This window comes from Cyanistes caeruleus, chromosome 1 (genome assembly GCF_971803275.1).
Source record: "Cyanistes caeruleus chromosome 1, bCyaCae1.hap1.1, whole genome shotgun sequence".
NCBI lineage: Eukaryota > Metazoa > Chordata > Aves > Passeriformes > Paridae > Cyanistes > Cyanistes caeruleus.
In genome coordinates, this window is record NC_141701.1 from 124,025,179 (window position 1) to 124,042,727 (window position 17,549).

The 17,549-nt window shown below is 34.0% G+C and overlaps 1 protein-coding gene across 1 annotated transcript in view; it reads left to right on the forward strand.

Moving 5' to 3' along the window:
* AGMO (alkylglycerol monooxygenase) overlaps window positions 1-17,549 on the forward strand; it is a 184,873-nt gene that overhangs the window by 85,780 nt on the left and 81,544 nt on the right. The window contains exons 6-10 of the mRNA XM_023920588.2: window positions 9,408-9,474; window positions 10,840-10,905; window positions 11,011-11,090; window positions 11,992-12,126; window positions 12,612-12,728. Of these exons, the coding sequence (XP_023776356.2) occupies window positions 9,408-9,474; window positions 10,840-10,905; window positions 11,011-11,090; window positions 11,992-12,126; window positions 12,612-12,728 (465 nt within the window). The remainder of the gene's footprint in view (window positions 1-9,407; window positions 9,475-10,839; window positions 10,906-11,010; window positions 11,091-11,991; window positions 12,127-12,611; window positions 12,729-17,549) is intronic.

Sequence of the window (17,549 nt, forward strand, 5' to 3'; positions counted from 1 at the left end):
ATTCCTTGCCTATTTGATCTTTGACATGTATTGGTTTCTGTTTAGTTTTCTAATTTAAGGAAAGAATATGATCTGCCCTTTAGCATACTCACAGAAGTCAGGTTTTTTAAGGCATCTCTTTTCACCTTATATAAGTCTTTCTACCTCATCCAGCTCTGGGAGCAGAAAAAGGTGAGCCACAACTATTAACCAGGAGTAACATGGGTGAAAACAGGTGAGGAATGGGAATAATTTTAGCAACACCTCATGCAGCCTGGAAAGAGAGGCATAAAATTGCTACAGATATATGGAAAAATACAATTTTTTTTTAATCAGAAAACACCCATTAGTAAAACTGAAACTTGCTTAGGAAGTGTATGGTATTTGTCAAAAGGATATTTTTCACTTATGCACAGTATGTACTGGTATAAGTTTTTGTCTTTTTTTTGCCTTTAGCTTCTGCTCAGTTTTCTTTAATTAAAAGCTTTGAAAGAGAGAAATTTGGAATTCTTCATGCATTAATGCCCTGCACAGCCCATCTGGGCATCCTGAGTTCAGGTGAGCTCTTGTGGCCCAGCCCTTAAATTCTTGCATCAATCTGATCATACCTAGAAAGATGGCTAGATTCAGGAAAAAAAATAAAATTGTTTTGACTTTATTTTCCTATAAGGAAATTAAACAAGTTGATTGAGGATCCAGGTAAAGTTAAGAAAAGTACATAAAAACATACATCCTCTAAGTAGCAGTACACCTGTGATTACCATTGTATCAGTAGTGAAAGCTATTCTTGAAACTCTAGAGGACATATTTGTCTTCTTAAGCAGAAGCTATTTGAGACAAAAATCTACTGGATGGTGAAAGAATTGGATGAAAGAATCATAATTAGGACAATGTGATAAATGACAGCATGAAACAATAGATAAAGTACTCAGTTTTTAATTTCCAGGTCTCAAGAATTGAGATTGGTCTATTTCTTAGCAAATTTTATTTTTCAATTTTCCTGGACCTATTTTGTCTGCATTGTGTGCTTTAGTCTCATTTAAATAAATAAGAAAGGATTTCAGGATTAAAAAAAAAAGAATGCTACTATGTCTTTACATCTATTTCATGTACTTGCAGTAGTTTTTTAATCCATTTCTCAAAACTGAAAAGTAAATTTGTTCAAGAAATAAGACTTTCAGTTTAAAAAGCATTTTAACAAAACTTATTTGACTATTACAAAACTTACTTGACTGTTACCTGTTTTAGTGTTTGTATTGGAAAGAAGATAGTTTTATTCTTGTGGTTGATTTGTGGAGTTGAAGTAAGGTTTTGGTAAAGAGGGAAAGGATTGAGTAGTTTGTAGATAAAAAAGGAGATGCTTTGTTGGGAAGTAAAATATCTCTGCACCTGGTTTACATAGTCATATATTTATTCTTCCTGGACTGTGAATATTTCCTATAGAGTCAATAAGATATGAGTAAAATTTAATGCATGAAAGTGTTTGAAAAATCACGACACACAGGTGGTATTGAATGGATCACAGTGGAAACAGAGTATGGTGGACTGAGCTGATTTTCTGGTCAGATAAGAGATGTCGTTTGGCTTTTGGTTTGCTGCTGGTGTTTTGGTTTGTGTTTGTTGGGGAGTTTTTCATTGATTTTTTTCTTAATCTTAAATATCATCAGTAAAAGGTGAAATCAGTAATAATCCAGTTTATTGAGTAGTATTGTGAAACTGCAGTATCTCTTGAGTTTGATTCTAGAAGGTCACTTGGAATTCAAATACCATATGTCAAGAAAATCTTAGTTTTTCTTCATTCTAGTACATTGCTTCATTTACTGAAATAATGTATTTATCTCCTTTAATATGGCCACGTAAGCCAAAAATAGAAACAGCTGTCTGATGTTCCCTTTCAAATTAGAAATACACACATCTGTCCCTCTCAGGTTACAAGGAATCTTAAACCTTAACCATTCAGAAGACTTTTCTAAAAGTTATCAAAGTTATGAAGGTAATTAGAGGTGATTACAGCCATTCTTAGTCTGATAGAGATTGTGTCAGTGAACATTCAATGACATGATGATTTAACTGGAATTCCTAGAAGCAGGCGACATCATCTGACAGCCTATTGCGTACTTTCTCACTGTAACAAAGATCCAAGAAATTACTTTAAAAACAATAAGGAAAGAATTATTTTCTGATTTGCATAAAGAACCAAACTTCTGTTTACAAAAGAAAATTCTTGCGCCATTCCTGATAGCTGATGCTTTTATCATTCTTAAATTCATTATTTGTCTGCTGCAAACTCTCAGATCACATGCTTACTCTGGAGAGAAAGAGAACAAATTCAGAAAACACTGGGAAGATAAACATTCTTTATTTCATGCAGACAGTGACTCTGTATGTCAAGAAAGGCTATATATGCAATACAGACATTAAAACTTAAGCATGATTCCAAGAAACAAAGAGATCTCACTGCTTCGATCCAGCCTGTCTGCCAAAATGGCTTATTAGATTTTCTGACCAACCTGTAGGATCAAAGTCTTGTCATCAGTGCACTTGCCAGAATGCAGAAAAGAGCAAAGCTGACAACGCTATCATTAAACACAAATACTTGCAATAACTGTAAAGTATGTTCCAGTTTTCCATGTTTCACTTGCCCCATGAGGGGAGGAAAGTATTGTCTTTCTATATATATAAGGCATATAACTTTGCTTTTTGTTTTAAATAAAAAGAATAACAAAAGAGAGAGAAAATAAAACATACATAAGAGAGCACACTGTTCCTGTCCTGCTAAGTGTAGGCTGCTCTTGAACACAGTATAATCAGGAAAAACATAGGCTGAATTTTGGAGTTCCTTTCTTGGCACCTAAAAGTTTAGTGTTCATTCAGAATGCCAGTGCTACACTTCAGTAGTGTCAAGATTAGCCTTCTATTTTAATTGTGTATGAACTCCTATTTTAACTGTGCATTAACCCCTATTTTAACTATGCTGTGCACCCAATAGCTCTGAATTCAGCATGCAGTGCAGGAGCCATGATCTTTTTCATTCACAAGTGTCTGTTCCATGATAATCGGGTTATGTTGGTGGTTTGTATTTGATGGGCAGCCATCCAGGCAGAAGACTCCTCCCCTATCCCTGTTGAAGCTGAATCACTAGTGAGGCCAAAAATAAAAAAGTTTATGGGACAAGAACATAATCAGTAAATTCAATTTGGATCCTAATAATTAAGCCCTTGAGTTTGAGTGTTGTCTTCTGTTCCTCGCACCAAAGACTTTTTGCAAAGTGACAGCTGTGAAATGTTTACTTCAGCAACAGTGGGCCTGACTATGGCAAACCTGCCTGCAGAAACCTTGAAACTAAACATTGTACTTCAAGAATTTTATTTTGGTTGCTTCTGTCTATTATGTCCCTGGAGAATTATCAAGATAAAAGTGTAGTCAGCTACTTAAAAATGTAACACAGTTCAGTACATTCTGCATCCTGGAAAAATAATCTAAACAACCGATTTACCAAATACATTTAATGTTATAATGAAAGGATGCCACATTAATAATGTTAGAGATACTGTTCTTTGTAAAAAAACCCCTCTTTTTCCATCTTAACATATTACACATAATGATATTGAGTTTTTCTTATAGTTTGTACTCATTAAGAATATTTAAATTAGTTATAGCTTCAGGGCCAACAGAAAATTTGAAGGATCCTTTGTTCAAATCACAAAGTATAGGCTGCTGATTATTTTTTGATCTGTTTAAAAAGGAAGATGAAGAGCCTCACTTGGCTATATTTTAGTTTATTTCAGGACTGGCATACTGATTTATGACTTTTGGGTTTTTTTTCTGTAATTGCCAGAATGTATTTGTCAGGCTGCTGAAAAATACTGAAACTGTATAGCAATTTTTCTCCTGGAGTTTGTTTAAAATGCTTAACTTGATATATGACTGAATGTGTGACTTGCTCCATGCTCTGCTATTTGTAATGCTGTAATTAAACCAATCAGTTATTGTAATTTTTTTCATTTTTAGTGGAAAATTTGCTTGAAATTTCCTATATATGCTCACCTTTCCCACAAGGCTTAATTGGACCTATAAAGAAAACAAATAGGTTACTTCCACTTGTTGAAACAGTTAAATATTCATGTAAGATGCCAATTTGATTCAAACCTTACCTCCTGGATGAGGTGTAAAACAATGAAAATTGACAACAGCCTGCCTTCAAGATAATTTATTATAGATACATTTCTTAAGTCTGCTTGTTTATTATATAAGTATACCCAAAACCAGACTGTCCATTAAAACTAGGCTTTCACCTCCCATTCCTACGATCCAGATTTATCAGAAGTTTACCCTCTATGAAACTCTTTATGATCCCAACAGGCCTGATTCCTTTCACTTGTTTTATTTCTAAACTATAAATATTGTTTTTTCACTCCTCAGTGTGGAAATTCAGCTATATCCATTTTACATGCTTACTGGAGTAGAAAACTGCCTAATCAGATAGGAAAACAGTTGGCGGTATATAGATCAGAGTTTGCCAAGGATTTCAAAGTGTGAAACTGGCAGACGAGCGCATATCCTAGGAGTTCTGCCTTTCCTCAGCTTCCCTGTAGAGATTTTACATGGCAAATCTGATCACCAGAGCCATCTGTATAAATACATGGGTGTGTTGTCCTGAATTAACACAGCAGCTCTACTGGGGAATGTAATTAAGGTCATATTTTAAAATTTCTCCAGCAGACTGTCTGAAATACAGATTTATATACCAGGAATAAGAATCTTATCTTGAATTTGATGAGGAAATGATTGTAATATGTGTTTTACTACCAACTAGTCTAACAGAAAGCCCAAAGTTAAGTTCAGAGTGCTCCTTAGTGATGCTCCAGGGATGAATTTACCCTCTCCTGTCCTGCAGATCAGTAACACTATGATATTGAAAGTAGTGCTGTGCTACAAACAGCTTTCCTTATGCTCAAAGGAAAAAAAAATCAACCCAGAACTTTTTATATGCGAATGGTTTTACTGTAAGGTTGCCTGCTTTGCTTGGTTGACATTCCTTCCTAACACTGACATTGAAACAGAGCTAAGTAAAGATTCATGTGGTAGTGGTGACAGGAGGAGTTGTTACACAAGATGTAAAGTTTCCCTTGGATTTCATGTCACGATTTTTTCTCATTACTTAAACAAGAACTACATTGAAGTGGTGCAGGTACCAGGCAATAAAGATTTCCCTTGGTGCTGACAAACTCTGAGACCGCAAACGGAGGTGCTTACATGCCACAAGAGATATTGCATAATGTTCTTTCCCTTTAGGCGAGGGATTGCTGTCACAAAGGAAACATCTTTATATAAGAACGACTATTGTAGAAAAAAAAACATTTAGTTCTCATTATATTTGAAGATTTCAGTTCCAAGATATTTTATTCAGTAATGTATGAAAAATATTTCTAATCATACCTTATTTATTACACTGGTTTTGGAGTTGCTTCAATTATTGTCAGTAATTCTGCTTTATTGTTTAGGGATACCCAAGTATAACAGAGGAAATACATTGGTTTTTAAAGAAAAGAAAGAAAGAATACATATTTTGTGGACAAAACGTTTATAACCTATAATGTATATAACCTATATGAGATGCCTACATATTTGGTTTGCAGGTAGATTATTGAGTCCATTTGTAAGACAAAGTCCATTGTTAGACAAGTGAAAAATTTTTATGGTAATGGGATGTTAAAAAATAAAGAAAACAGGAAAAGAGTTTTGTTGGAAAGTTGCAGTTCATCCATGGGTCACTGGCATGGGAGTTTAGGTGCACATGATGTGTTAATTGAGAAAGGAAAAAATGGTTGATTTAGAACAGTAGGTGTCTGTATCAGGGAATCAAACACAAATGTAAACCCCCAGTCATATAGGTCAAAATACAGATAAGGTTATTGCTGAACAACAGTTGGGGTATTTAAACTTTTAGGAGATCAGTAGCTACTTTTCTGTATTCCCCAAATCACTTTAGGGTGGTGATTTATAGAATATTTTATGTTCATAAGCCCACTTGTTTCTTTTGAGTAATATGAAATAAGTTTTCAAGTACTGATGGTATGGTTATTGAACATTTCAACTATTTTTATTTTTTTTTTTACTTTTTAGAATACTTTCCAATAAAAAGGTCAGATACAAAAATTAAAGTAGCAGATTTTCTAAAATAAAAATCCCAATTACAAGCAACAAAAACTAATCTAATCTTCTTATCACGTTTATTTGGTGTTCTTTAAAAAGTTTATTTTTTTTTCCTGATATGTGAACATTGTGAAAGCTCTTACTCTAAGAAACCAATTTGAATACAATGATATTGTAAACTGAAAATACTTTTCTGTCTGAATGGCTGAAACCTAGTGATGTATGTGCTTTGGTGACTGGTTGTAACTGCAGTGTAAGCCAGGTTACTGCTACAAGAAATGCTTATGAGCTCCTTTGAAATTGCTATTCTCCAAGGAAAATGTCTGGACATAATAAAGACACAGAAATGAGGATAGACTGACAGATGAAAAGTAGATGGGTAGATGGAATACCTACCACTGTCTTTCTTCTCTCTGGATATGCTTTTGAATCAGGGCTGTTGCTACACCACTTTAAATTTTGTTATGAGTCAGTTCTTAAAAAATTCATTTATTTCAGTATGACTGCAGTAAGTTCCTGTCAGCTTGACATGACCATGTCAGAATCTTGTCTGGAAAAAATTGTCTTACCATCCTATCCAATTTACTTCAGTGAAAAATCTGCTTGTAGGAGTTTTGCCCCAGTTAAGATGGCAGAATATAGAAAAATTCAATAAATTTAAGCAAGAGCAGTGTGTTTTGCCAGGTAATTGCTGCAAGAGCCTTCAAAATTCAGCTTTTTAGTGATGATATATTTCCGTTTTTTGCAAACAGATATATGGTTGTATTTATAGCATTTATGCATTTATAAATTTTTCAGCATCAAAATTTTTCCTCTTACAACAGTTACGATTTTTTTATGGTTTTTTTTCTTTTAGGAATGAGCTTAATATCTACAAGTAAACTTACTGATGGCAAAGGAAGTTTCTAGAAATAGCACCCTGTACTTGACTAGCTGGTGGAAAAATATTTTTATGTGTTTTAGACAAAACATTAATTTATGGGTTGCTAATGTCAACATACTAGATTTTTGCTTCATCAGGTACAGAATTCTGAGCTTCACAGTCATGTGGTTATAATTGTTATCTCAGGTGACATATTCGTCATGTCTTTGCAATGGGGATCACCTTGAGTGAATAATGAATCAAAGTAGGCTTGGGTATCAATCTCTAATTATGTCATAGGGAAGATATTTCAGCAGATTTTTAAATGTCATCACTCAAGAAAGACTGTTTTAAAGGATGAGAGCAGCTTTGATATCCAGAGAAAATACTTTCATTACTATTAGTCAGAAAAAAATATTTAAAGTTTTACATATAAATTTATATAAATTTTACACTGAAGTCCTTAGAGAATCCCAAGACAAAAAGTTCTTTTTTTAGGTGAAGGATGTACAATGTAGACTTTCAAAAGGATGAATTTTAGTTTTAAAATTTTAATTCAACCAGCTGGATATTAAGATCTGAAGGCATTCATTATGAGGACATTTTTATAATCCACCTGTAGGATAAAGGTGAAGACTGCTAATCCTTACTGATTCCCTGCTCTCCTAGTGCACACTTGGTTTATTTTTACAAAAACTGTTTAAATACTGAGCTAAAAATATATTAAAACCAACCGGATCAAAGTTAGTTGTGGTCTATTAGATACATCAGTGCTCTCTCTGATGCTGGGCTGCAGTTCAATTCAAAACATTTGTCTCAGATTAAATTAATTTAATGGTCACATCTCACATATCTTAAAACAGTGGGATGTTCTGCTTGAGAAAGGCAGAAAATGAAACTAGCACAAATGATGGATCGTTTCTTACCTTTAGGTGGTCTTTTCAGACTTGAACTTATTTTGAGGGAGAACTGATCCTGCTTATGTTGTCCTTGGCTTCTGAGTTAAATGAAACAAAACAAACTTAGGATTCTATTTTTCCTGTCAAGTGTGAGCAGGATTTTGAGAAAGATGATCCAAATATTACAGTTTTCTGTCCATGAATAATTTTTGTATTTCTATACTCCTTTAATTACAGAAATTCTCTACTTAACCAATTAAGAAGATGTTTCTTTTGCTGTTGTTGAAGAGAAAAAATTTTAAAAAACCCTTATTTTTTCCTTTTATTATATTTACCTGACTCATAATAATTGAAATACATCTGAGGAATGTCCCAAGTCTGCTTTTTAGATCTAAATCTACTTGCACTTGCAGAACTGTAAATTAAAGAGACATGGAACTGCCATATTTCAGGACTTTATTCTGTAAACCTTAAAGGAATGAAAATCCTTTTTAGATGAATTAACCTCCTTTCATGAGTAATGACTGCTCCTCTAAATGTTTGAAGTTTTATTGACATTATTATCTCTATTATTATACTAGAGATCACCCCTTTTGGCAGTATGAATATTAAATTTACTAATTAAATTCTCTAAAAGGAAAAGAAGTATAGATTCTTGGATTTGTTTCTTAAGATATAAACATTTTTATTTAGTGCCTTTAATGTACCCTACTCCCTTTTATTTGCATGACATTATGGCCATAGTCTGACATGGTGAGTGGATATAATTTCAGAATATATTGTGAATAGATGTCCTTTTTGGTCATCCAGTGACTGCATCAATTTGTGACAGATGGATTTGTGTTTGGGATTAAAGAATGACTGCTATGTTCAGGTGTCCACACACTTCTGTTGAGCTAACCAAAGCAGCAAATTTGAAGTCACTTCTAGCTTTCCTCTAATTTTGTAGTAGTTGAGAGTACCTAATTTAGCAGAAGCCCTGCTGATGCTAACCTAATTTGTCAGCACTTTCTGACAAAAAAATCTTTCTTTACCATCTCCATTGGCCTTCTCTTGACATGCTTCACCTCCTCAATGTTCTTCCTTGAAGGTGAGAGGCCCAAAACTGAACACAGTACTTAAGGTGCAGCCTCAGCAGTGCTTAGTACACTGGGACAATCATTTCTTTCAGATTCCATCTTAATATCAGTTTATGACTGCCAATTCTCTCAAAGATTCTTATGGAATAATGATAAAAACAATAAGAAAAATAAATTGCTTCTAGATCAAAAGAAATTAGCTTCCAGATAAAAAAGAAATTTAATTTATAACTTGTATTTTAATATTTTTATGAACATTTTTGTAAATGTAATACAGTGAAATGGTTCAGAAAAAAAATATTGCACTTCTTTCTTTTTATGCAGTTCTCCAGAAGATAAGCTTCCTCTCTTTAGCTTTTCTCCCTTTTCATTTCCCTACTTCTTGGTCCTATGCAGTATTTTCAAGTTCATTGAAACATTCCATTTTTTAAGGTTATCACCAAACTTGGGCCTCTGGAATGGGTACTTAATACTCCCAGTCATCACAGAGTTCATCATGGTAAGATAAAAGTGGAACCTTTATTCCTATTTTTTTCCTCAGGGTCACTATTTGTATAGTAATATAGTAAAATTGTACTGTAAAATCAGTTTTACAGAAAGATTTTAATTTTGACCTTTACTTCAGAAGTGGACCTTGTTCAATTAGAAATTTCAGTTTTTTAAAAAATATATTCAGAACATGTGCTAAATTTAATTTTTTTATGTTTATTATTATTAATTATTGAGAAGAAATTAAGTCTGGATAACATGAAATAATTTGAAGACTTTGGGCAAAAAAATTCGATGTTTTTAAGTATAAAGAGAGATAGAAAAATATCTCTTCCTTCCCTGACTACTGAATTGCCAGCAAGCACACTTTTGCGCTCAAATTCAAGCAATGTATATGTGAAAAACATGGCTAGGTTTTAGAAGAAGTTTTAAATATTTTAGTGGAATTTGATTTCACTTGTTTGAATTATTGGTAAATCATGAATATATCTGAGAAACAGAAGTGGATTTCACATATGTCCTTAGCTCATTCAGTCTGCAGAGATAGTAAGTTAAAAAAAAAATAGGGGAATGGAAGAACAATTTGAAACAGGCTAAAATGGAGTTACATGTACAGAAGATGTTACTAATCCTTATTGTATTCTCAAAATCACTGTATCCACAGTGGTGGTGCTGTAAGTGTGTAGTCCTTAAAATTTGTCCTACTTCTGATAATCCTTAGGCAGATGCTCTGCTCTTACTTGCTCAGCTGTAAGTCTGAACTAATGCTCTCATCCTGATAGGAATTTAGTGGTATAATTATGGAGCTGATCAGGAGCTGTACAGTTGCTCCAGACTATCTCCACGAACTTAGGGATGTGTTTAGAAAGTTTCTTCTCTCATAACTTCGAGGGGATTACTCATATACAAACACATTCCCTAGAAAACGAAGAAGGATCAGTTTTCCTCACAATGAAATTAATAGTGCAGGATCAGATATACAACACAGAGGATAGAGACACCTGACAGATATTAATGAGTTGACTACGCATATATGTAGTTAGCATATATTTTCTTAGGAATAAACTGGTGGAATAATTTTTGTTTGCTTTTTAGTTTGTCTTTAATAAATATATTTTGACCTGATTTTACTCTCCCAATTTTACAGAAATTTTGGGCATGACATATTGGATTTACATGTTTGAATCTGAATAGGAAGAGAGCAATAAGGCTATTAAGGAAAAAACAAATATATATAGAAGTATGAGGAGTGATGGGTTAGCTGTCTTTTATTTTTAAATTATAAAGTGATACAAATGATGATTTTCCTTCATAATTCAGTTCCTAGTATTCTTCTTTATCCTATTACTTGTCTCATAATTTATTTTGATTATAGGTAGAAATCCTTACTGCATTGACAAAAATTATGGTGGCACACTCATTATCTGGGACAGGATATTTGGTAAGTAGCAGAAAGTGTTCTCTGTCTTGTTTAGTCAGTGTGGCAAAAATATGTATACTTTTGAATTTGATTGTTTATCATTCTTTTGTTTTCTTCTTCCATCAGGAACATTTGAGGCTGAAGATGCAAAAGTTGTATACGGCTTAACACATCCAGTAAATTCATTTGATCCCATCATGCTGCAGGTGCTACAGTTTGTATCACTGATTCTGATATTTTCAACATTCAGTCATCTTCAGAAAAACTCCTTTCTTAGGCACGATTGAGGCCATTCTTTCATTGCTGGATATCAAATACATTATCTGTAATTTCTTTGGTATTTCATTTTGAGACAGCCATTTCTACTCACTGCATTGAGTATATGCAGAGCGTGTAGTAATCATGAAAATATGTAACAGTGAAATTAGCAACTAATTGGAACAGTGATATATAAGGTGTTGGACTGAATGAGATGTGTTTTGTAGTGTAATACATAGTGAAGAACAGACAAAAGTATATAATAAAAAAACCCCAAACTAATTAGTGTGGTGCTTCTTAAATTTATTAGTCCAGGTTTCACTTAAGCTGTGTAAAAATTCTCTGTAAAAACATGAGAAGCAGTGGAGTCCATATTTGCTTTTCATGACTGTTCATCCAAGGAGGAATCTCAAAGAAAAATTTTACTGTCAGGGCTGGAAAGTGGGAGGATGTGCAATTATATCCATTTTAGTCAGTTACTAAGTAATTTAGTTATTGAGAGTATGTCAGTTCAAGGTCCCCGTAACCAAATCATACAGCATAAATATAGCTATACAATATACCATGAAATACTCAGGAATGATTACAGGAGACACAGATGGAAAAACAGATTTTCCTCTGAGCAGAAGTCATTGTAATCCTCACCAAATTAACCAAGGGCTTCATATTGCTTTTCCCTATTTCAGTCAGGTTTTCTGAACTGTCTTAATCTATTTCTAATTTATTCTCTTTACAGAGTTTGAAAAATCATTTATTTGAAAACTAAAAATTAATAAAATGCAATGTTTTATTAGTCTTTATTTTGCAAACAATGAAAAATTACTTACTCTTTTTTTTTTTTTTTTCCAGTTACGTCCCTTGGCTCATATTTGGAACACATTTTGGGCCACACCTGGATTCTGCAATAAGCTTTCTGTCATATTCAAAGGCCCAGGCTGGGGACCAGGCAAACCTAGACTTGGCCTTCCTGAGGAAATCCCAGTGGTAAATAGAACATGCACAGGCTTTCAGTTGTGTGTAATTTACTTGGACCTCTTAATGCTACTGGATCAATGTTAAAAACTCTACACATGCTATTTTAAATTAGCAAATTAGCAGTCATAAAGCATGAGGGAAGATGAATTGGGAAAAGAAACTGAAGGAAATGAATGTTTTCGATGTGCTTTTTTTTTTCTTCTTATTTGAAGGAAAAAGTGTATTTTTTAAGTTATTTTTTCATTATTCATTTCCTGAAGATATTTTCAAATTTTTTTTCTAGCCAGTACAGTAATTTCTCTTTTTTTTCAGCTGTGGACATGCACAAACACACAAACTCTGTCTCAAACTAGGCAATACATAAATTTGACAGTAGATTATCTTTCTTCAATTATCTATCTCCCCTTTTGTGTTTATAAGTGTAAAAACTATTAAGGAGCAACAGGCTGAAGCAAGCCACTCTTGAAAGCAAGTAACTGTTTTGCTTTATACAGATCACTGGAAACGAAGTTCCCTTCAATCCACGTGTACCAGCTTATCTTAATTGCTATGCACTTGTGCATTTTGCTGTAATACTGGACTTGTACACAGAACTTCTTGCTTCTATGACTGTAAGTAATTCCTTCCTTCATGAAATATCTCCTGCTAACAGCAAAGACCCACAACATGATTAAATATTAAAGGATTGGGCAGCGGCTCTACAGCCAACTCATATCTTTTTTGAACTATTAAAATAATAACTAGATTCTGTGAAAATAATTAGCATAAATGGCTAAATTATAATTTCATGCTATAAAATACACATTTGATATTATTTAGTAAACAGTTTTTAATAACCATCTCAATTACTTATTTAATATTAATAATTTTCCTAGAAGATGTATGTGTCCACTTGAGTTTTTAGAACCTCATAAGGCTTGAAAATACAGAGTTTTGGTTGGTCATACCATTAGATGCCCAAGCTTTAGAAGGAAGATTGCAATGGTCTTGGAGTGCTTGCAGATGGGTAGGATGGTATCAGCATGAGTTCAGAGCTGGAGGAACACAAAGTCAGGGCAAATCTTTCTTCCAGTCTCCAGCATACAACAGCATTGATAGAAGCACAGCAAAGAGTGGCACATATTTTTCACCACGGGTTTGCCCGATGGGATCTCCATGACTGGTTTCTCCGTGGATACCTGGCAGCCTGACTGTGAGGTAGACTACAAAGCCATGTCCATCTAAAAGAAATGACACATTAGCTGTTTCCAAGGTTTCACATCCTTCCAAGCTCCCTTTTATTCTTCCTCTCTTTATAACAGTCCCTCATGTACTAAGCTTAAATTTCATAGTTATGAAACAGGATTTAATATATATAATATTCCCACAAATGAGTCAAAGACCTCTCAAGACCTATGGAAACACCACAAAACTCTATCAGTTTGATAAAATGCCCTTTGGTCTTCTTCTTAAATCCCTTCCAAGACCTCGCCCTAGTTAAACAGCAGTGTTCTTACTGTGTTTGTGTCACCCACGTTGCTGTAGGCAGGCTGTAAACATGCAAAGGGTCCCTTGGGTTCTTCAGCCTTGTCCTGGCATGCTCACTTGGTAATCTCCAACCCTTGACCAACAGTGGTCACTGTCTCCTGCCCACCTCATTGGACACTGCAGTACATAGCATTCCTGGTATAATACAAAAACTACCTCAGGCATATTCCTTGGATTAGTATGGAGTTACTCTACATACCGTGTTTACCTCTGCAAAGGTCACACTGCAATTCCAGGGAATTAGGAGATTACTAAATCATCTGAGGCTTAGTCTACTATAAGGACAGGAAATTAAGCCAAAGGTATGAATAAATACCTCCAAAATATACAAGTCAAACGGTATACATGATTGCCAATGTTCCTATATTGAGAAAAACCTCTGCAAGATTTTCCAGATATACTTCTGGATTCTTACATTTGCATAAGAATCAAACTCCATGTTTGAGTTTTTTTCATTTGTTTCATTCTGCTGTTGGGTATTTTTTTTTTTTTTTACTCTTGCTATTGCTTTTAGCAGCCAGAATAAAGGAATCTGATTTTTTTCTAATTTTTTTTTTCTTTTGGCCTTTTCCTGGTCCTGAAAGGAAAAAATGGATGATCCACATTATTTTATCTGCAGCTGTTTAAGAATAAGTAATAAATAAAGTTTAAAAATGCACTCAAGCCCCAGTTAATCACTAAATTCTTTCAATCATGGAGGAAAGAAACATCCTGAAGATCCACCATTTATGAACTTACTGTGGAAAAGTAACTAGAAAATTCTCTGCATGAAACTTCAGAGTAAAAAGGTAGTAAGGATAAGAAGGAGAACACAGAGGCCTGGAAGCACCTCATCTCAGGACATAAACCTTCAGCGTGGGTGTAGAAAGTGCTGGTCCCAAGGCAGAGTTCCAGCATTGCTCTGCAGTACAGTGGGGAAGCTGTCATGAGAAGGAAGCTTGTGTATGAATAACTTTACTTGGCAAAAATCTTTCTTCAATATCAGTTTTCCACTACACTGAGTTATGAAATGTCTATGGATACAACTGGAACCTTCTGTCTGGCTATGAATTATGTCATAACTGTGGCATAGCTCCATAAATGGAAAAAACTAACTGTTTTCCTCATCTTTAGGTATAAGTTCCATTTCATAACAACCATAAGACACAGCACACAGCTATTACATTTCTCAAGTGATTACAGTTGCTCAGTGTTTGGTCTCACGCCCTGTAGAAGTGTTAAATTTCTCTATCCATAAAGAGCAACCATATACCTTCTGTCTGAATGACCTACATTTAACTTATGAAAAGAGCAAAACAGGAAAGAACAAATATATATTTTCCACAGGAGAGAGCATACAGAGTTTGTTTTCTATATAGTGATCTGCACTACATCCAGCGAATAAAAATTGCTTTCTGAGCTCTGCACATCTAGATCTGATCCAAAGCTCCTTGAAGAAATGGGATTTGGATCAGTCCCAGAGAGAGTGCTAGGAGTGTAAAATGTACTGCAGTGCATTCAAAGCAAAAGTCTCATAGCTCCAGAACTTCAGGTATCATATAAATCAAAGTGAAGTGCACCTTAAACACATCTTGCAGTGTCTTTTTTTATTGTTAATAGATACTATAACATTTACGGTGCTTATAATTATATGAATATGTTAGCAGTTTCAGTGAGATGAAAATTAGTAAGATAGATCTCTTGAAAGTTAAGAACACAATGTATCCATTCAGTAGGGCATCACCAAGTACAGTGTATATAATATTGCTAAGAATTAACAATTTTTTTTCTAGGAATTCTAAGTTTAAATAAATTCATACAGCCAAAGACATCTAATAATAGAAAATTCATAGCATCCTATTTTAATTCCTAATTTGAATGTATCTGATCATCTGATATATGAGAGCAGGGCAACTGTTAACTTATGAAAAGTGCTGACATAATTCCTAGAAGTTCTTTTGAGCCACTGGACAAATCAGAATGAGAAAAATGCATCCATGTTATTCTTCCAAAGGAATAAAAAGTATATATTTTATATTCTTTGGAATATAAGAGTCAGTTTTGAATATTACAATGCTCATCTAAATAAAGATTTGGAATAACATTTCCTTTGTTTAAATGATTTTTTTTTATTATTGCTAAAAAAATCATAAAATAATAATGCTGTGGCATGTTGATTACAAAGCCATGTAAACTTCTTACTAAATTCTATAATTCCTTTCCCTCCCGTTTTTTTAAGGCTCAAAGATATTTTTAAAGCTTTAAATGAAATGAAAATCCTGCAGGATTTTTTTTTCTTTTTATTGCAGCCAATAACCACATTGCAAAATTGTGGTTGACTTGTAATTGGGGGACCTGCTGTGGTCCCACATGCTTCTCTGTTTAAACAAATACTCCAGTATATAAATACTCATTTATTTTATATATACATACATGCATACTATTTTTAAGAGGAACAAGGATGCTAACACTAATGAAGGTGTAAAAGGCACATTCTTTTTGCACTGCTGTTTGCAGTGCATGGATTTAATATATGATGTTAGTTTAGTGATATAACCCGCTGACTATTTTGTTGATCTTGGTAGAGTAATGCCTAGAAAATTGATGCCTCAGCTGCCAGCATCCACTTCATAGGGTGATACATGTTTGAAAGCAAATAAAAGAATCAAGGCAGCATATTACTGTACCACTGGAACTGTAAGAGAAGGGGAAGCAAACTAACAGTGATAAAAATTACGCTATATGGCTGGTTTTATAAAAGATATTATTCCCAATGGCATCATGGTATATTTCACTGAAAAATTCTTGGTAATCCTTGACTCACAGTACAAATGAGGGAGTGTTTTTGTTGTATGTGAATGTGGTGCATGTATCTGCAGTGAAGGGTAGCTTACACCTTCTACCTTCATGAATCCTAGTAAGGCTTTCTGCCTCACCCTTCACTTCTCCCAAAGCTGATGTTTTGGGAAATGAAAAGCTGCCACACTGTGCTCAGACATTACGGTGTCATGCTTTTGTGTGAATCTGATGATACTGCCTATTTGAAATTAACCAGGATCTCCAGGTTGTGCTTTAGACTCCTCCAGTCCTTCACATTCTGGGCCACAGTGCATATTGACCATAAGGAGTTTTACAAATAGCTAGTGTTCAAAATAGTATAGTTCAAGTAGGAGTGTGTCTGAAGAGAAATGTAAATTGGCCTGAAAAAACAAGTCTGTAAAATGTGATCATACCTGGCTCAAGTAGTTATTATTTCATATAGCATTTTAACCATTTAAAAATAAGGGCTTGTTTACGTTTGATTTTTTAAAAAAATCATAAGGTTGCTTCAGTTCTTGTGATTTACAAACAGACATTAAAATCTATTTCTATTACTATTTTTTTCCTGGTACTCCATGTTTAAAACTGATCTGAAATTTTTTAATTTCCTTTCGAGTCCTTAGTCTGTGCATTATTCTTCTGTGTTAGATAAATGCAGGAGATAATTTTAATTCTTCTTCCTATTCTAGTAATGTAAACTACTAAGAAAATTGCATTTGTATAAAAATTTGTATAAAATAATAAATTGCTAAGAAAAAAGTTCTTGATAGAAGTTATGGGTAAAACCACCACTAAAATACGACCTGAAACTGTCTGCTTTTGGGAAGTGTTTTAATCATCCACTCAAATCTAACTCTTAATGCAGTGCCAAATGTAAATATATAATTTAGGCTTGTAGTCTAGCTAATGGCAAGAAATGGAATTCCCAAAGTGCTTAGGTTACTCCCACATTCCCAGTGTTCTCTCTCCACGACTTTCAGCAAGAACTTAGGTTAATAACAGGTTTTAAGGCACTTCAGTGAACTTAAAGGCAGGTATGAATGAATCAGCATTATTTTATCTGTTTGTATTAGTTTTCTACATCTGAAGTCACACGGAAACCCAGA